Source organism: Aphelocoma coerulescens, chromosome 7 (assembly GCF_041296385.1).
Source record: "Aphelocoma coerulescens isolate FSJ_1873_10779 chromosome 7, UR_Acoe_1.0, whole genome shotgun sequence".
In the NCBI taxonomy this organism is placed as follows: domain Eukaryota; kingdom Metazoa; phylum Chordata; class Aves; order Passeriformes; family Corvidae; genus Aphelocoma; species Aphelocoma coerulescens.
Window position 1 is genome coordinate 22,806,465 of NC_091021.1, and position 21,730 is coordinate 22,828,194.

The 21,730-nt window shown below is 37.6% G+C and overlaps 1 protein-coding gene across 2 annotated transcripts in view; it reads right to left on the bottom strand.

The window, feature by feature from the left end:
- Window positions 1-16,894, bottom strand: part of PSMD14 (proteasome 26S subunit, non-ATPase 14) — a 46,653-nt gene extending 29,759 nt beyond the window's left edge. Inside the window, exons 1-4 of one of the 2 annotated variants that reach the window (XM_069020823.1) lie at window positions 16,789-16,887; window positions 13,490-13,541; window positions 11,812-11,900; window positions 8,843-8,894 (exon numbers count right to left, since the gene is read on the bottom strand). In XM_069020823.1, coding sequence (XP_068876924.1) covers window positions 8,843-8,890 — 48 coding nt within the window. In that variant the 5' untranslated portion in view covers window positions 8,891-8,894; window positions 11,812-11,900; window positions 13,490-13,541; window positions 16,789-16,887. Of the gene's footprint in view, window positions 1-8,842; window positions 8,895-11,811; window positions 11,901-13,489; window positions 13,542-16,788 lie in introns of both variants that reach the window. The other variant, XM_069020824.1, reaches the window with a different exon arrangement.
- Window positions 16,895-21,730: the final 4,836 nt, after the last annotated feature.

A 21,730-nucleotide genomic window follows, 5' to 3' on the forward strand; every position in this document is an offset into this window, starting at 1 on the left:
TTTTCAGCTGTTATATCCAAAGACAATTGAGAAAGATTAGCTAAAAAAAAAAAAACAAACCAACAAAAACCCAAGACAAAAAACCCCCTTGCATTACTTGTGAATTTATTCACCCCACAATTTTTCTTCACTGCCCTTCTCTACCTCCTCCAGAACATGTTTTTCAGGTAAAGATGACATTTTATTATATAGGTAAGGGGGAGAAAGGCAACTGAGGTATAAATGCAATGACAATGACAATAATTATAAACCAATAATTTATCATATTAAAAGATGCATGGAAGGATGAGGCACTTAAAGTGAGCTTATAGCTACCATTTTGTGGAGGTAAATTCAACTTTGCGTGTATAGCTTGGTAGAAGGAAAAAAAAAAAACCACTATAAAATACAAGCTGCAGAGAGGACACAAATATGAGCAAGTGTGCAGAGGAGGTAGAGGTATTAATGATAGTAAGGTCTTAAAAGTTCACCAGAGTACCACTGCTCTTCTCTACTTTTGGCCAGTAAGTGGTACAACTTACTGATACATTGATATAAAGAATAAGAAATTTTGTAGATCAGCATAGTGCTTTTTACACATTGCTAAGCCTAAAAATCTAAGCAGAGCTGGGATTGTGGAACAATTTTTTCCTGGACTGAGAAAATACACCTATAGAAATTACCAACTCATGTTCCATCAGTGGAAGTGGCAAAGGGAGTGAGGCATATTCTGAAATCTCAATAGTTCTAACAACTTCATCATGACAAGCACCAGAAGCCACGTATTACATTTTCTGCAGTACAGGAAGTTAACGTGATCAGTCATGGCAGAGAAAATTACTGAGGTCATACAAAAATATTAAAAAATCAGAGAGCTCAATAAGAAAGGGAAAAATGTATTACTTTGCACTGTGAATCACACACTAATTAGTGGAAATTTGGAATTTTATTGTTATTTTCAAGCTATTACACACACAATTTTGTAGTTAGTTCCACATCAACAGGATTAGATTTTGAAGCTAGCATTATGTCTAAACAGTTTGTATGTTTAGGTCCATTTTTATACCACTTATAATCAAGCATGCATAACAGACCACAAAATACCATAAGTCTCAAAAAACAGCCTAGATTTCTCAAAGGATCACATTGTCTTGATACACCATATGTCAGATGAAATAAAAATTGTAGTAATATGTTTAGTCTCATAGACTCCAAAATGGAGTAGGGATACTAAGAAGTATTGTGGCATCAACTGCTACCTTAAATTGAAAAATCTCTGAAAAAAACCCCACCTTAACAGGCTAGATAAAAATGGTCTCGGTATGTTTTACAAAATTCTGTCTCCTAAAAAAAGTTTACCCAGGTTCACATTTACAACAGCAATATAGATGGACTTGAAATATATAACATTTCCCATCTCCCTTCCTCTTCAAAACCAAAATTACAAAACACAGAACTTTGTATAGCTTTGAGCAGTTGGTTAAACGGGTTGGGATCATAAATTTGCCAACACCTCTTTGGTGCAGAGCCAGAATTTTACTGCTTAGCTTTTCTGCTTGTTTAGAATTTTTTAGTTTCTGTGGGGTGGTTGAGAGGTTTTCTTTTTTTGTGTGTGTGGGGTGGGTTTTGGTTTGTTTTTTTGCTAGGGCTTTGGCAGGGGGGTGAGGGGGTGTTTTTGGTTTTTTGGTTCGGTTCTTTTTTAGGGGTTTTTTGGTCAGTTTGTTTTTTGATTGTTTCTAACTAAGCAGAACTTCAAACAAAAATAGTCTCTAGCTTATCAGGACACTCAGAGAACATTATTATCAGAAATAAACGTTTACTACTCAATATTAACATGTATTCATGATAGAAAATTATTTACATATATCACCTTGCTACAATTTGCAATAGTTAGACTTCCTGCAATGTTCCCAGTATAACCATTGCATGAAATGGCTGCTTAAGTGTAACCTTCCCTGGGTCAGTGTTTCTGCTATCTTTACCCCATTTAATCTACAAATTCCTTGAGAGACATTACACAAAGGGGTAGGTATGCTGTATTACTGCAGTTAATATTCCTTACCAAGCATAAGGACAATCTGGACTAGATAACCTTTAAATGTCTCTTCCAACACAAACCATTCTATGATTCTAAGACAATGTTATGGTTAGCAAAAAGCTGTAAGATCAGGAACACAAAACAAATCCTCAGTAACACTGTACATCTTTTTGAAAAGAACTATTATTTTTCACAGCATCAATGTACTGTAAATAAAAAGAAAATCCAGAAAATACAAAGGTCAGTTTCATTCCAGAATAAAACCAGGACTAACCTGTCATCTATTCCAATCAGCATTACAGAAGGTATTGAGATTTAGAACTGAGAGCCTCAAGGCAGATGACAAGTCAGCACCTGTAATTCTGTCTGCCTTCAGAAGTCTTGCTCTAATGTAGATTTTTAATTACCTTATTCTAAACACAGTTCTGCCAAGAAGAAAGTTTGCCCTCAGCAGGTTCTGCCTAAGCTCAACCTAAAGTACACTTTGTGAAGCAAAGCAGTTAAAGATATCTTCTCAATATGCAGAAGAATGTACTGGGTTCTATATGCCTATAGGTTCTCTGCTGTGAAGATCTGGTTCTCTGGACACAAGCAGGTGAACTGGGACTCAGTGGCAGTATGCAGGAAAGTCAGTTGTTTGCAACACTTGAAAAAAACAACCAATCAACCAACACCAACCAGCCCCCCAAACCACACCACTATAACAGAAAAACATTTCAAACTTCCCAGAAAAACTTGAAGAGGACTCTTCTACACAGCAGGAGGAAAATAGAAACCCTTGTTCACAGGCGGTAGATAGGGGCACTGCAACTTAATATTCAGTTGCATGGGATTTCAGAAAGAAGATACAATTTCCAAGAGAAATAAATTACATCAATCACTATAAGGCAGCTGTTTCCTGCTTGAAGAAAGGAACATTACAAGTGAATAGATGTAATGCAAAACGCACAAAGATGTCTCTTCTTTAGTCTTTCTTCCCCATGCTCTTTCTCGTTATGGCTACACTCATTTCCTTGTCCAAGCTCCTTTGTCTCTTCTGGGGAAAGTCGAAAGTCAGCTGGACTGCACTGTCAATTAAACTGAGGAGAGAGAACCTAATTGCCTAATTATTAGAAATATGGAAGTTTAAGATCTGAGGCCAAGAAGAGGCAGCTAAAAATGTTCTCTACAGTAAAACAGCAGATCAGAGGAAACTGTAATGCTCAGACACAATCCACTAGTATTTTAGTTTTATGTTTGTGATTAATACATAAGATGTGTCTATAGTGCAGCCATCCTACTTTAAGACAGCCGTTATAACACAAATTACGCACAGGGTTTAAGTAAAACTATATGACTGCTCTAAACCAACTCTAGCAGGTTTCTCCCTCTCTCTCTCTCTCCCATCAGCCCCTTAGGAGATAAATCACATTACAATGACTCAACTGTACTACAAATGTATGAGAACTGCACTCTGCCTTTGCAATCCCCAGCAACTTTCAAACAAGCCTAACATGACCCATGGAGTTACCGTCTCCAGCAAAACCAGACCCAGGCCACACCTGTACCCTAAATTTGATATGAAGCTTTTGTTGAACAGACCTGTACTAAAGCACTAATCAATGCAGTAAAACATTCATCCCAGACAATGAAAGTAAAACAACACAGTTTACTATCTCTAAGGTGTTTTTTTTTCCTTAAAACAAAATCATATATTTTATATATAAAAACTGATGCTGAGACTTTCTACAGAAGATAATGCAGGCAATTAAGTCTCCTGAACTTTTTATGGGATTTCATGTTAGATGTTTTTAATGGATAAAAAATGTTTGTCACTGAGAAAATTTTTTTATTCCTTAAGTGCATTGACAGCTTTTCCCTGAAAAAAAGTAAAACTGGAATAACCCACCCAAACTGTACACCATCTCATCTACTGGGAGTTACATTGGAGTTCTAGAAATAGTAACATTCTTCGTACTTGAGAACTTTGCTGGAAAATGTCTCAGAAGCAATGGCACAGAAACGATGCACAATTTTCAGAGCTATAATTCAGATTTATTCCCCTGGCAAAATAGTCTCAAAAGGCGTATTTGAAGCTTCAAATACATACGAGAAGCAGACAACAGTGCATCACCGCAATTCAAACCCCATAAAGCATATATACCCAGGAGACACAGAAAGGAGAAAGTCATACAGCTAAACAGATACTGAGATAACAGAACACTCTACAGCTTTACAAAGAAAAAGGCACTTCATTAAAGACAACACATTTGCACCCTTCAAATTAAAACACAACCTGTTTCAAGAATCAATGAACCAAAATAATCTTCAGTAAGATGTTAAGGTGTTGCAGTTTTTCCTGGTTGGGTTGTTGGTGTGATTTTGGTTTTTTGGTTTTTTTTTGGAGAGGAGGGATGGGAGTTGTCTGGGTTTGTTTTGGGCTTAAGGTTTTTTTATTGTTGGTGGATGTTTCTGTTTACATATGGAAGATGTAAGATGCAAGAAAAAGTCATATACTTTGAATGACAAATCAGCTTAATGAAGTAACTCAAGGAAATTTGCATCTAGTAGTTAATTGGAAATGATCTACACTGAGTCTGATCCTCCACTGTCTGCCAGACCATCAACTCCTCTTTGGAAGCCTTTTTTTGCATGCAAAAGAGTGCACTGTGCTGTCCTCCAACAACCACCCCGACCACATCAGCACACGAAACAGAACTTTAGATCAGCAGCAGGTCTCCCAAGTTCCCATGGTGCCAGAGATTTACTAAATAGCATAAGCATGTTCTGAAAAAACCAAGATCCTATGAGAGGAAAAAGGTTCCACAGCATCAAGCAGTGCAGTATTTGAAACCTCCTAATCAAAGTGACAGTTTTCAAGTGCCATTTACAATGCCCTAATCTGGAAACATCCCAGCTAACCCATCTGATCAACTATTTCACAGATGGAAGCACTTGATGGCTAATTGGCAAGTCCATGATTCAAATAAAATAGCTATCTGCACTTCTTTTTCTATATTCCAAGTCAAGGTGTAAACACTCCTTATAAGCCACAGGTCAGTTCTCTGTCTCCCCCTCCCTTCCCATTGGAATTTTCTCCCTTCCCCTCTGTCATCAAATATGTTAATTCAAAAATACAGAATCAGTTTTATTTTTCATCTATTGCACTAGAACAGTTGTCTGCACTAACAGAGCAGTGTAAATGAATATTTTCAAAAATCTATCAAGCAATAAAAATTTCTTCAACAGCCTCTTTTAAAAGTGTCAGTATTTCACTGCTCCCTATCACATCTGGATTCAGAAAAACAGACAGCATGTGCTAGTATGGACAAGAACTTACTTAACTTGAATTACTGTTCTGAAAGTGTTGAGGAGAGAAAGCTTGGCTACAAATGCACTTAATTTGCTCACACCCTTTGCAGTGGGATTGCCTAATAGAGGCATATGTGGAACTGAATTCACCAGCAAACAATAGTTCAGCATACAAAATGAAGATGAGTGTTGCTCCAAATTCCCGCCTGCTACATAAGCAGGATGCTTTTACGTACCCCATAAACCTGTTCATTTGTCTGCAGCAAATGTACAATGCAAACTGAAGTACTAAACCACTAGTGAAATTCTATGGTAGGCAGTATTCCAGGGGAACAAACAGGGAGAGACAGAAAAGAATGAATCAGGAAAGAGAAGTTAAGTAGAAAAACCCAACATGACAAGGGGCAGAAGGAAAAAGACAGGAGACCATATAAGTAAAGAAAAGTGCATTGCCAAAATCTTAATTCCCTTGAACTACAGGAGGGAAACTGAAGTAATAAGATTTTCTTTGAGACATCACAACACTTTGAATCTTTTACATCTTTTCTAAAAGGCTTCATTCATTCATTCATCTTATGCATTTATATCAAGAGCATAAATTCAAGACAAAACAAACTTATGAACCAGGTCTACAACACCAGTCATGTAAGACATAAACAATTTCTGCATGAAGCAGTGTTCCAAAGAAGGTCATACTTTGGGCATCAAGCTCAAAACTAAACACAGGTACCTTGCCATAAAAAGAACACACAGTTAATGACCAAGTGCACTGTCAGGAAATACTGTGAATGGCTTATGTGATGCCAAAAGCTCTAAGGTTCTCCTCCCTTCTCCTCTCTTGTCCACCTCCTCCTCCCCTTTGTTCACCTATGATTAAAAGAGAAGAAATGCCTCAAGAAAAGCCACAAGTCACTGGCGGGAAAGTTTATTGTTGAAGTATCAGTTTAAGATTACTTCCTTAAAGATTTGTTTATTAGCCATTTGAAGACAGGTCTAGGGTAGATGGGATTTAGCACTGACCTCCACTGGACAACTGAAGGCCAATCAGCCACTCAATAGCATCCTGAAGGAGCAAGAAGTAAGGAAAGAGAACCACAAATTCAGTGACAGCAGCTATCAAGTGTAATACACTACACCAAAAGACCTGAAAAGCATATTGCAAACACATTAATTTAAAGTTCATTTGGGACAACAGATCTGAGTTTGGAAAACCAAGAAAACCTTAATGAGACAATAATCAGAAGAGGTAATTTTGCCAAGGGGAGAGAGTCAAGTAACTGCTGCTGAAGAAACTAAAGCAAGTCACTGAGAAAGAATGCCTTGGCAGAGATCAAACGGGAACTGTGCTGACCAAGCATCCGCCAGGACTTTAACATCAGTTACAAAGCAAATCAAACCAAACGGACTCTTAGCAGACTTTAATGGAGAGGACATGCAGTCCTCTTGCTAAGCAAACCCCAAGCTACACAAAAAAGAAATCTCCAAACTATGTGATAAAATTACTTTGAAAATGCCCCTTTTTCTACCAGACTATATACACAGATGATTCTTATGCTGGCAAGAATGAGTCAGTCAGATGTTTTTACTACATTCAACCTTTAGAACAACTGTGACACAGCAGTAAGAGGAACAAAAAGCTTTGTAATGTTGTTTAAAACACCCTACTGCAAACAAATGGTAATAACTTTGCTTTCTAGCAGTACAAAATATATCCAAGAAATACCTTCCTCCTCTCTTCTATCTCAAAGACATCTGATTCACTCTGGATTACCTCTCAATTTTCATCAATTGATACTCAGAATATAAGTGACCTTTGAAGGTCCATTGAAACACAGTATTTTAAAGACATAAATATTTGCTATTTGAAAAGCCTTCCTGCTGATTCAATAAACCAAAAGACTACAAATTCAGTCAAGACATCCAGTGCAAGCAGCAGCTTGAGTAAAGAGCAATTCAGTTTTATGCCTTTTTTTTTAATCCAACACATACTCATCAACTCATTTAAGAGACAATTCCATATTTAAACAAACACAGAGCAGCTTTGCAGGCCAAAGCTACCAGAGGAGTTCAGTGAGCTTCCTCTGAATGTTATGTTCTATTGTCTGCCACAGTTTTTTAGCAAGCCTTAAGTTAAAGATGAAAAATTCAGAAAACAGCAGAGAGTTAACCATAAATGTGAAAAACAGCTTTGATATGCGTCAAGTTCAGAGAGGACTAAGAAGTGAAAGCTTGAGAGATTAGACTGCACAGATGTTAAAAAAATGAAGAGTCATGAAGCAGGCTGGCAGCTCAGAGGAACAAGAGAAATAACTGTTTAAGAAAGTGAAACTAAAAATAACTGAGGGCGGCTTGAAGATTCACTAAGAGAACGTGAATAGAATTTTAGCTATAAAAAGGGGGAAAAAAATTATGCACCAAAAGTTACAGCTTATTTGGCAAAACATCTAGAGTCTGTAGATCAGCCTAGAATATTTCACCAAATGCTTCAGTATTATACTCCTTGTAGTTATACTGGACACAAACACACTACACACAACCAAAAGAAGCTTTGGGTTTAGCAATTTCAAACATCCCAGAAACAACCCTGCATACACATCATGAAGCCTAAAACATACAGAACTGATTACTCCGGAAGAACAAGAGTCTGGATTCCCAATTTAGAAAGAGCCCAGGAGGCAGATGAGGAAACAGAGAAAGGCCAGCTACTGCAGCCAACCAAGACTACAAAGGAAATTACGCTGGAGCCCATTCCTTAAGGAAATAATTCTTTCTACAGACCTCAAACAAAGAAGTTCCTAATTATTTTTCCCCTGTATCCAGAGTAATCAGCACAATGTAATAAGATCAGCTTGATTTTATTTTTGAAGACTGCTGGCAATGCCAGTTGATCAAGGAAAAAAGCACTAGGACTTGCTGTAAAGGTAGGAGAAGCCATACGATGTGAATAGGTCTCTCACTGGAACAAGACAGCTGCCAGGGAGACCTTTTTGCTGTGAGTAGTTACAGAAGTGAGGACAATCAACAGGAGACACAATAAAACACACATACAGGTAGCTACAACTACCCATACGTGATAAATTCAATTCAAATTATCTCTTGAAATTTACCTATACTTCAGTATCTTATAATGCCCCATTCACAATGTGATCCAAGAACCGAAAGATGTCATTTATGAGAGAGCAGTGGATGTGCTTGGCCATTTAGAATACCCTTCATGTTCTGAAATTCTGTATTACTAGCAACTGTTTTTTAAAAAAATATTATGTGTTTCCAATGCTTTTCAATTCAAACTTTAAAATGCTCAGACACAAAAAGAAAGGTCTATAAACATTCTGTAAACTTAGTGCCAACACAGGTATTCGTATTTACAAAAAAAAAAGGTCAGGTTGTAACAAAGATTTGCATACACATATAGAATCTCTTGAGTCAAAGATTACTATGAACTCTGCTTTCGGTGCTGTTTTAAAATGTAATAGAAGGAATGTTCCAGAATTGATTAATTTTAAAGAAAAGATTGACAAGCTATATACTAACCTGTCCCAGCCCAGGCATACCTCCTCCCAGTCGCAGAAGTCTATCCATATTTCTAGAAAAACAGAAACAAAGGAAAAATGTTCCCAAACTCAAAATGTTTACTAAATTGCTATCTATATAATTCACCTTCAGTCACTCAGTATGTCAAAAATATTGGTGGTAATTACAACACAACATCAGACTTCCTGTTAATTAACACCACATATTAATTCAAGAAGCTGTCTTCCATGCTAATTAACAGACTTTGTTTTATTGCTTTGGTATTGGGTTATCCCCATTTCTGAAGATGAACACTCTTGTCAAACTTCTCAAAACTTTCCCATCATTCAATTAATTGGGGGATTTTTGTTGCTTATGATCAGTACCTACAGCCAGAAAGTTCCTAAAACTTATTAGATACACCATCGAATTTACTTCAGTTTGCTCAGAAATCATCAATAAAAATGTTAAAGTAAGGATTTTAGCATCCTCATTAGTAAGTTCCGCGCTAATTAACTTACAGCTTGTCAGTTATCATCAAAACTACATGTGAAAGACACTAAGCAGATTATGGATCTCTGAATTAGCATCAAAAGCTTTTTTTTAATGAACTCATTATACTAAAAGAAATACTGTAAAGTAAACATTTAATGTGTATATAGTTAGAAGACTAGTGACAGTACAGTCATTTAATACATTTCCAGTGTTGCATGTGCCATTGCTTTAGTGCAAGATTATTCCAATCAATGAAATGCCTTACCTTTAAAAAAAAAAAAAACAACAAAAAAAACCCCATCAGTTTTTATGTCTTGTAACTTTCAAAAGGGTGATCCCCAGGAATAAAGGCTGTTAAGGTGCCCAACCAAAAAAATTACACTGATATTTCTTTCTCTAGTTTCTTTACTTTCTATTGTTGAAAAGACATTGACAATTTCATGGTGGATACCTAAGTACAGGTTCTGCCCCAGCTTTAACAGAACTTTACCACGCTTACTTGGCTTTTTCAACTTCTTAACTCTATACAACAGAACTTATGGATAAAATTTAAAAAAGCCTACTGAATATTAATTTTTGAACATCTGTTTTCAGCAAATCAAGCAATTTCCAAGGCTTACAGAAATCAGAAAATTTTACTGGCTTATTTGTGAAATAGAAGATACAAAGTACTGCATCAAAAATTATGGTCTTAACTGGACAAGTTTTAACACAACACAACAAAGCCTGTTTAGGTGATATAAAAGCAATTGAGAACACAAAGTATGATTTCCAAAACACATTCATCCTCCAAGTGGATGTTACATTACACATAAGAGAATTATATACATGATTTCAGATTACATTAATAACACTAATTCAATAGCCTTCTTTTGAAAGTAATTATGCAAAAGAACTTGAAAAACATTATTTGTTTTGTATATGAAAAAATCTTCATGTTGAAGATGAACATCACCATCATTTTCATCATTTCTTCTGAAATTTGCTAGAATTTTTACTGGCTAAAGACTAATGAGCTTTATTTCAGTATAAGTTTAAAGCAAATAGTTTAAGCTTCTAAACACACAGAGAAGCAGCATTTTACTTCCTACTTTAATGACTTCATAAGCTATCCAAGGTACATCGATCAGAAATACTTGCTTTACTTGCTAATTTCACTTTCCCAGTTTAATGAACTATCAGGCTATTAGTTTAATATGATTCACTGCCTTGATTTTGTAGAACCTGCAAACCCAACAAGTGCAGCCTCACCTAGCAGTTAAGTACTTTCTTAAAGCTCCACTGGCGCCATAGAAATTAAAAAGGAGTTTATTAAAGGGTCAATGGTTATGCTTCACTTTTTCAGTAAGTTCACTGAAACCAAGCTTCTTTATTAGAGGTAAAAGCTGCAGACAGTGTATATGCTTTTCTATCCTGAACTACAATAAATTCCAAATCAAGTTGGAGGATTGCCTTGGAAAGGTTAAGTTGCTGTTTAAAGATATTATGTAAGCATATGTTAAATGGCTTCAATAAAACAGTCACAATGTTACCACAAATTAACGCCAACTACAGTTCATTTTACCCCTCTGTGGTAGATACTCCTCCATTGAAACCCACAATGATTCATCTTCCATGACACTAAAGAGGGCTGAAGAGTAACTGAGAAGTAGATTTAAGCTACTAAAACAATTATTTTAATCCAGCATGGTTGTTCATTTATTTTAAGAAACTTTTAGTCTCTACAACTGGTAACCCTAAAACTGGTAGTTCTGACAACTACAGCAACTTCCATAAGCTGATGAGGTACATTATCTACGTATATTTAAGAAATAGTATTGAATAACAAATCCTATAACACAAGTGAAAAATAATAGACAGTACTAATTAATATTTTATTTACACTTTTTTTGCCATTTCTAACCCAATAGAATAGTACCTCATTTACAGAAGCATACTTTGCCATATTAAAGTTGGATTAGACTAATGTGTTAAACAAATTGATTATTTGTCAGCATAACTTTACAACAAAATCTCACTGTCTTACAGAACTGGAGGGATGTAACATTTCCCACCTAACTGTCACAGACTAGTCACTGAACTGAGGTATTTAGATTTTCAAGACAGCAGCACAGACAGAAAATCTCCAAAACCCAGTTCTAGACACACTGCAAATTATTTCACTAGCTCCATGACTTGACTCTGGTTAGAGTTGTGGCAACTAATGCTTTACTTGCCTATTTGTAACTGAGTATGTTTTAGTAAGCTATAGATTATATGGACCTAAACATAACTGTTTACTCAGATGTATAAACATCTGAAGAATATAGGTCAGTGAACCAAATCAGAACAAATTTTAATTTTTGTTAATCCACTATATCTAAATATTATTTCAGCTATAAACTCCATTCCTGAAACAATGCTTTTGTAAAACTTAAAACAGCTTAAGCAAAATTTTTAGACATTAATGAAGGTAACTTTAGCCTTTACAAATAAAGCAACTATGCATTTCTAACCTGGTGCTCAGCAAGAGGTGCTCACAGAACAAACTCAGCAGCAGCTCCCCACTTTTTGACTGTAAAGATGATACCAGTAGGTCTCTTTCCTGTAGAAAGAAACAGAAACGAGAAGGGCAGAAACCCAGTAAAATTTAGAAACACATGTAAAAAGATATGTTACATTGATAAGCTACAAAAGGACAAGGCACCACTGAAGAATAATCCAAATAAAAGTCTACTGGTTTTTTCTTTTCCTTTTACCATACAATCCCTTGAAGTGGTACATGCCATGTGTTGCTCAAATATCCATAATACTGCAAGAAGCTTCCAGTTTTCTCAACATTACATGTAAAAATACTTTAATAATTAATTTAAGCAATTTAAAGCTAATTGATCATTTAAACTGCTGTTAGAAACTGAAACCACAGCCTTTTTTTACTAAGCTCTTGTTGTAGCTAAGATCCCCTAAGCACCAAGGGTAAGAGCAGTCTGCAGATACAGAAAGCTTTCCTGTTTATTTCTGCAAGAGCAATTGGTGTGACTGGAAAAGTCACAAAGACCTTTAGGTTTGCCTGAATTCAGGTTGAGAAAGAATGCTTCACGCTCAGTTTAGGAGTTAAAATTCATCTTATCCTCCTCCCTGAGAACACTGCCCATTAACTGCATCCACTCAATCATTTGTAGAGCAGTGTTTTAAAACAGATCTGTGAAATGATCTGTGGCCGTGATTTGATAGACGTTTTTTTCAATGTCAGTGTTAACATAAGGAGCAATGAGGAAGCTGCTGCTGCTCACCAACTTGATGCTGCTTTCTCAGTACTGCCAGGACAGCCATTTGTGCAGCCCTGCAGCAAACTGAGAGGCTATCAAAAACGCTGGGTTTAACCCTGTTCACTTCTCTGAGAGGCTTCACGCTGCATCCCAGAAATAGTTGTCTTGCCATAACAGAAAAAGAGGTCTTGGAAGAGCTGACTGCTTCTAACACTAATACAGGTTCCAGAAGACATTTCTGTCAAATCATTCTTTAAGCTAAAGCTGCCCAAAGAATATCTGTGGGTTTTGGGGATTGGTTTTGTGTTTCTGTTTGGGTGGAGGGTTTTTGTTTTGTTTTTTAGTAACTGAGGTAATTTAACAGACACCCTTCTGAACCTTAACTCAAAGTAGTACAAGAGCAAAGGAAGATGTGTTCACCTTCCCAGAAAGTTGGAAAAAAAAGAACAAGTCAGCATTTCTCAGTGCTGACAGGCTGGGGCGGAAATCACTAACAAGTCGAATGGAAAGTTACTATCCTTCTGCCAGCTTTGCAGAAGGCAATGATCCAGGAGAGACCATGAGAGCCAGGAGCCCAGGCTGCAACAGAACTGCAACCACTTCATCAACTGGGCTTGAGTTACAACCCAATTCACCTTTAGCCACCTGACCACCCAGTGGTCTTGCATTCCCTTCTCCACTTACTATAAGGATATGAAAGAAACAAATCTCCCTGAGCTTGGTCTGTTCCCCAGGGAGGCACACACAGTAACCTACAGCTGAGAATCTTACCTCTGCTACAAAGTGCAAAAAGCTGGGTTTGATTAACAACTTACCTGTTGGTTTTTTCCCTATATTTGCACACACACACTCACATTATATATATATATATATATATATAAATAAAAGCCAGACAAGCAAACAAACAATTCACAGTAAATCTCACCTCTTTTCCTTCCAAAGTTGGCAAAAGTTATTTTGATACTGTTTCCTTCTGTCTGCAAGGAAGAATTAACAGTCTCTGTTTAAAGCAAAACTTTAAGGAAGTAAATGTATCAAATAGTTCCATATCAGAAAAATGCAGGACAGTTATCATAATAAACTTGCATTTTGGTGCATTCCAGGATTTAGATGACATATACTTATCATTGAAATCAGTATGATCACTAATGGCTTAAGACAAAAAGAATTAAATAGCTTCTCTGCTTATGTATATCCATGATTGGAAACACCTCAACTAAAAAAATCTTGGTCATAGGATGGTATTTAAAAATCTAAACTTCCATTACTGCAATTTTCTTTTTAACTGTCCTTGCCTCAAAAGGGAAAAATCAGTGGATATTAATAATGTAGTGAAAGTATACACAGAGCATCTCAAAACTGATCTGAAAACAGAAAATTTAAAACCCATGTCTAATATTTGCTCCTAATACTACTGGTTAAGTAATAATTGGAAAGAACTGCCCATTTGGAGGGCTCTGGTTCACTATTCAGTTGTTCATTGGTATTTTCAAGTCACTTAAATTCTGACTTTTAATAATGAAAACATTTTTCCTTAGGTAACACAGGGATGAAATTATATAAAAGGATTACGCACAAATGTGTGTACATGTATAGGTATAAACCAACAGCTACTGTACTTATACTTGGCATGCTTCAGCATGTATTTTGAAATCAACTTGAAACAGTCTTAAATTACTGCATCTCTTTGCATGAGACACATGAGTTTCACACTACACTGCACTATTTTTATCTAGCATTAACACTCCATGATGTGATCCCTCAATGAAAGAGGGTTCTCCTGGTTTGGCAACTTTTGAGTTAGTAAAGAAATAAATATCAAAATCAGCTTCGACATACATAGAAAACAATGTCTACTAAACTGCCCTATTAGTGGAGAGAGTATCAGGCTACACGCAGGTGACAGCAATTTACTTTGCAATTTGTACACTGAGTGACTTGATGCAAATCATATCATCTTCAGTAACTCAGTTTCTCCACCTGAGACTACATAACAAGATTTGTACAAGCACTTCCAGATCTCCTGTTGAGGAGTTACACATAGCAGATGATCAACAATTTTATTAACAGCAACTAAAGAACTGGCTTAAGGTTTTTGGTGCAACTGCAACCATTTCAGCTTCACTAGGGACAATAAACAGCTACAGAGGTAAACCAGCTGAGAAACTGCACATTGCAGAAACACATCATTTCACCAAGCAAAGAACAAAAACTCGCTGCAGTTAATGTCATCAAACCTGAACAGAGACTTCACACATAAAAAGGCTAGGGGGGCTGGGGGGGTGGGTGTGGAGCTAGTCTATTTTCCTATATATTTTGTATGAAAAGAAGAAAAAAATATAGATGTTACCATCAATTCTAAGTAATCTGTTCATTAAAGCTAGAGTTCAATCATGTCATGCATGACTGCAGTCTCAGCAGTGCAAGTCCAGAGCTACATGACTCTTGCTTCCAAAATATGCTCAGTTCTGTAAACCCAGACCTGGGTTTCTGGATCACACAAACCTGAATCTCAACAGACCCAAACTGGACTAGGAAGTTTGCAGGTCAGCTTCCCAAATGCTGCTTTCTGACTTCCAGAAGTACATCAAACCTAATTGTACGACATTCATTGCTGAGCTGGAGTTACTTCAGTAACACAGATTGAAACAAGATTGAAACAGATTGAAAGCTACTGAAGTACACTCACAAAAAACTTACAGATAAGCAAAGGTTCATTAACAAGCTGCACCACCACAGAAACGGATAGAATTTATTTTAATTTTATGCAATATATAAACTAATGGTCTTCTCTGAAATCTGCAGGAAAGGCAGGTAGACACACAACTATTGTTGAACTATCCTGTAGTCCAGCAAGAACTTATCACACCAGTTCTCTATTATTCAAGGCGTCCTTAACACCTGCCCTCTCCCATCATCCTAGATATTACAAGGTAGTTGTAGGTACTATTAGTTTATACTCAATAATTCTTGTCAGGAGTGAATCACTTACAAGAAAGTTGACAAACTAATTTATATGCTGGTATTATTTAATATTAATTTAAAAGTATTCTCTAACGTATAATGTTCTAAATCATAGTTTTCAAATTAATATCACTGAAATGGCATGTTACAATAAATGATGGAACACAACATTTTCCATTAAGCTACAGGCTAAATCCTGTTGCTCAAAGTCACACTAAGTGATTCAGAAGCAACCCATATGCAAGTCAATTTCTGAATTTCTTCACAAACAGATATTTTTCACTGTCTCAATAAGGTCACGAACAGTTTCTGTTCCACAGAATCTTCTTCCAAGGTTACTCCCTACCCGAGGCATACAGGACACCTTGGACTCTCAGGGCTGACAGCTTTAAGATGAATACAAATCTGTCACACTTTTCGGCTTGCCTAGTACCATTTCAGTTATATATAGCTTTGAGATACATTTACATAAAACTTCTTTTTAAAAAGTGGATCTCAATCCCTGCTGGATTTCTGTTTTTCCACAGTATACCGAAAACAACTGCAGCTTTAAGACATGACGCCAGCACACAACCAGATTTGTCAGCTGTTTACAAGTATCCAACTACATGACACAAATGTGTTAAAAAAACAATACTTAAGTCAGCTGCATATTAGAAATAGCGCTGTTAATTGTTGATTATCGCTCCTTTTCTACTTAATTCTGCTTCCTTCCCCTTCAGGTATCCCAGCCAGTGCTTTGCCCTCACTTCCTCCCGTCCCCCTCTAACTTCAGCTGCACTGCCGGGGATCGTGACAATGCTGCACTCCGGGAGCAGCAGCAGCGCTGCCGTCCGTGAGGTGCCTCTAATGGGGCACAGAGCGCTGGTGCTGCCCGCAGCACGAACCCGCGCCCGGCGCTGCCGAACTACGACGGCCGCTGCGGGCCGGGGCGGAGGCGGCCGGGCCCTGGGGCCCGTGCGGCGCCGAGGCCCGTCCGGCTCCAGCGGCTGAGCACCCCTGCGCCGCTCCCCGGCCCGCTCAGACCTGCCCCCGCGCCGCCGCTGCCCTGAAGTGCCCGGACTTCCCCCGCGGAAAGCCCACGGGGCCCAGCGCGCTCCCCACCCGGGCCGGTGCCGCCCGCCAGACCCGCCCCGTCCCGCTCCCGTCCGCGGCCCTGCCCGGCGCTCGGGCCGACTCCCCGGGCCGCGCTCCCGCCGCCGCGGAGAGGCCGCCGCGGGGTCCCTCAGCACCCCGGCGCGGAGGCGGCCGGGCCCTCACCTGGGCCGGAGCCGCCCGGGCCGCGGTGAATCAGCCGGATCTCATTCAAACCGAGCCCTTCCCGGTTCACAGGGCACCCGGCAGCGGCTTCCGGCCCCGCGGCCGGCGGGGAGGAGCTTCTGAGAGCGGAGACCTCCGGAGGGACGCAGGCTCCGAGTGGAACAGGCCGAAGGGAAACGGCTTAAACTGCTCTGCTGTAAAGTGCTGTGGGTTAGCTTTGTCCCTTTGCAGCCGAATGTCACCAGTGCTGCAACAACGACACGATAGGATGGCAGAAGAACCAACAAATGAGTCATCAAATCAATAAAAGAATGATTACTGTAATAGGAACAGTACCACATGTACTCCTCTCAAAAACGGTACTACAGAAAATGCAAGGATATAGACAAGAGAAGAGAAGAGAAGAGAAATATGAGTGGCCATATGTATAAAACCAGCACAAGCAGAAATGGAAAGAGTGAGAATTTTGGCCAAATAGAGATAATAGGGAGATAATCACATAAAAGCATGTATGGTGATGAATGATGCAAACTACTCTGATGCAAACAGAGAAGCAAATTGGAACTTCTATTACCCTTATGTTAACTCCGGAGTAAAAACTGTTGTAAGTTAAAAGCAAATCACAAGGCCAAGGAAGTACATTATCAGCATGTGAACAACTTGTGGATCTCAGTGCCCCTTAACGAACTTACTATGGCTAACACAATAAAAATTTTTAAAAGTTGATTTATATGTAGTTAGTGAAATACTGCAAGTATTTTAGAAAATAATTGGGACAGCTTAAGAACCTATAAAAGCAATTTATTAGAACTCTGTATAGAGTTTCTGCCATGAATGACCAAGAAGAGCCTCATGGTTTATTTGAAAGCTCCGTTAAAGACTGAGAATATAATATTAGGAGATGATCAGCATTTTCTGCTCACATACCAACTACATGGAAGCAGGTGAAAAGGTACTAAGTTATAAATTACATGGAAATAACCTCAAACAGATACAGTCATCACTTCCACAACACTTCAGCAGACACAGAAGTCTTAGTTTTTTTATACCATGAAGTATAAAATTAATCCAAAGAAAGAGAAAGGGAATTACGATAATATGGTATTCTGCTTTTTAAGAAGCAACCTTTCTGAAAAGCAAAATATTTGTCTCTTCCATTCCTTTTCAGATCTTTACTAGGCTGAGGGAATCACAAGAGTTAAAATCTCCAAAAGATTCTTAAAAAGCTAAAGGCTTAAAATGTAGTTTAAATTGTGGGACAGTAATTTCTTTTTCACATTACTAATGCAAAAACCTATTAGTGTAGTTTATTGGTGCACCCACAGCCAAATTACTCTGAAACAAAGAGTAGAACCTATGTGTGTCTGTCCATGTGTATGTTTATCTATGTATGTTTGTCTCAAAAGGAAGAAGTCTTGCACCCTGCTTCAAACATGCTGTTACAGTCCTTCCTGTTTTAACCTGGCAAAACTTAGCTCCTATAATCCTGAGACTGTATTTTGAGACTTGTGCATGTCCTAATGTTCTCAAAAGTCATGATAATAATTATGTGGTCAAAGATTTTTCTTTTGGATTAAATTAATGAGGTAAAGTATTCAGTGAATTGAAATTCATTATGTATTTTGCTAGTTTTACCATGATTTTTTGAGAGCAAACCTTTTATTCCTCCGTGTTCACTGGAATTCTGGCACCTTAAGGAGAAAAACCCATTACATTTGGGTTCTCACTCTGCAGTCATGTGTCTTTAAGGAACCCTGAACTTCTGAAAAAAGAAAGAAAACAAATATTTAGGAAAAATGAGCATTTCTCTGGGTTAATGTGTATGATAAAGAAAAACAACATAGTTAAATCTTTATAATAAGCCTATAACCACTGACTTAAATAAGCAATGGCGTTTCAAACCATTTGAGGATTTGGCCCTTCTTTGAAATACAAAGTGAAACAGACTTTCATTGTTATTCCTAATTACATTTCAAGTCATAGTATTGACTTTTTAAATACATACATTTATTGAAATTTTATAAATAAATACAGTTACAGAAAAAGAAAAAAGGAGAAAATAGGAGAAATATTTACACTAGAAAGTATAGTGAATTAATTGGATATATAGAGACAGTATCATGGTTGGAACTTATGACAGATGGTATTTTATATTTTTATATAAAAAAGATATATTCTTAATCGTATATGTCAAAGAAAAGAGACCATATGTTGTTAAACACTTCCAAATTGTCATTTAATCTGAGGGGCACTCTCTCGCATGCTACTGAATCCCTCATTGTTTTGGTCTAACCAGTGCTAATCTATAGAAGATTTTATTTATTGATTTGCAGTAATGCAGTGCAAGAAAATGTTCAAGGTTTGTTCCCTTTTTTATTACTTGGATGGCTCTCGTAAGTGGTAAAAACTACCTTTGATTGGACCCTTAACATTTTTCCTGGTCTCCCCATGCTAACCTGTCCTTGTTTGTAGTGAAGTGATCAACAGAGATCAGTCTTGCTAAGAGATCACACAATTTTTTCCTAACTCCTGGTATACAATTTTCCCGTAGAATCTGTTTGTTCCCTTAGAATCTGATTGGATTAAAGCAGCAATATTGCTGAAGCTCTGCAAAGATATAATTCAATTTTACATAGCTAAGTGGCAAAATATGAGAGTGAAGAATACCCTGGGAGATTGGACACAATTTTCTTGCAAGTCATATATATAGAGAGAGTGCTGTTTGTGCTAGGACAGCAGGAGTTCTCCAGAACTGAGTTATAATATTAAAAAAAAAAAAAAAAATAGCAACACCAAAAAACCCAAACAGACCCAACAGAAGATACAGTTTCAGAAAGCCTGATGTTAGAATACCCAATGCACTGCGGATTGAGCAAAACATTAGAGTTGTGGATATTTTTGTTTTTTATGTTTAAACATGTAGAACAGAGCATGGGGAATTAATATACATCAAGGAGTACAAGAGCTGGCATAATCTTTGTGAGAGGGTAATAGAGCCAGCCTCACACTATTTTATTTATTTATTTATTTATTTATTGCTTTAGAACTATGGTAGTTAAACACTGAAGAAGTAATGAAGGAATAATAGTGTTTTAAACTGCAGCCTTTCACCCTGGGAATGGACTGGAACTCTATCTTGGCAAACCTGTATATGGGGAAATGATTTCTTCTGTTATCCTTGGCAAGCACTCACTCAGTTAGAAGTGCTGATGGTGACCTCTTTGACATCCCCAACAGCTTGTACAATGCTTGATCAACTCCTTGCTGCATGCAGAGTAATAGCAACTCTTGTCACAAACAATGAATAAAATTTTACAGGATTAGTTAAAGATAGTATATGAGTGAGATTACTTTTTTTAGACTTCTCAACAATTCTACAATCAGCTGCAGAAGGCTGCTAGAGGATTGAAAGAGGCTTCATTAATCATGAAACATATGATTATTGAAAACCTGCAAACAAAACTATTTTCATCTCTTTCAGAGCACAGACCTGCCCATTAAAGTATGACAAGTATAAAGGCAATTTAATTTGAGTGAGAAGAATGGTAACAATGTATTTGGATATAATCCATCCCAGTTAAGGAAATGATATTAAGCAAGCAAACATTCCTTACAGCGAGCCATAAACACAGCCCCCCCCCCCCCCCCATTGGTGCCAAAATATCTTGTTTACATTGGAAATTTCGCCAGCCAATACAAGTTTCACATGCAGTCCTAAAGGAAACTGGACTTTTGTCTTTTTAAGTCTATTTAAAGTGATGGCTGAGTTGTGAGAACTATCTACAAACCATCTGGAGAAGATAAGGCCAAGAAAAAAATCAGTCTTGTTGGAAATGCTTGTGTTGGGGGTGTCTATGGAAAATTTTTATGAGGAAACAGAGAAGTGGGTTTGTGTCCCTGGCAATTGCAAAGGTGCTACTCTGTGAGAGACAGTTTATTTAAATAACTGTGTAGAACACTGTAAATTGAAAACTGTAAATTAAGAGAGAGGTGGTATGTAAAGTGGACATACTGTGGGTTTTTTCTGGATTGCTGTGGGATGGAACAATACTACACTTTTTCCCCCCCCTTTATTCAGTGGGAGATTTTCCCCTTATTTGTGACACAATAAAAATTAATTTTACACTTCCTTTAGTACTTAAGATATTTCTGATTGGGCTGAAACATTGCTTTTATAGAAGTGCTGTGTCATTGGTATAGTGCTTGTCACCAATTTCAGGTAGTGAGAGCCAACCAACAAAGACAATTTCAATTGCTTCTGTGGTTATGTCTGTGTTAGGGAGTAGTACAGACTAGGAGGAGCAAATGTGTGGGGCTAAACAGGCAACCATGATATATTTCTTTCAGCATTTTTTACTTTGGATAGCTCTACTTGTGTCCAACAGAGTGAATGCCCATTTGCAAATTGTATTAAGCATGTTTCAGCTCTGCTGTTTTTCAATGGGAATCTACTTCCAGCACTCACAAACAGCTTCACAGAGCAAACCAAAGCACCAAACTGCTTTGCGAGTTTTGCTTTAAAGGCACGCTCTGGATGCAAACTTAAACAATCATGTAGATGCATGATATGTATCATCCTTTTTTTTTTTTTTTTTTTGACAAGAATTAACCAACAATGTGTAAAGATAATATGGCATAAAGCTGGAGAAGAGAAATAAAATTGAAGAAGGTGAAGTCGTCCACATTGCTACACATGGCATGCCCAAAGCACTGGGTATATACAATATGTTCTATGGAGAGCCTGAGGGACCTGTAAACTGCTAGATAAAAACCCATTCAGTGAATATTTTGATCCTCACAAGAATGTCACTTGGGAAAGGCACATTTTTTGCAAGAAACCAGCTGCCAGATGAGACCATTGACCATTGTTAAGATCTTTAAAATAAAGCCAAGTAATGTGAATTGGAGCAGTTAACAGATGGATGAATTACTTGTGATATAA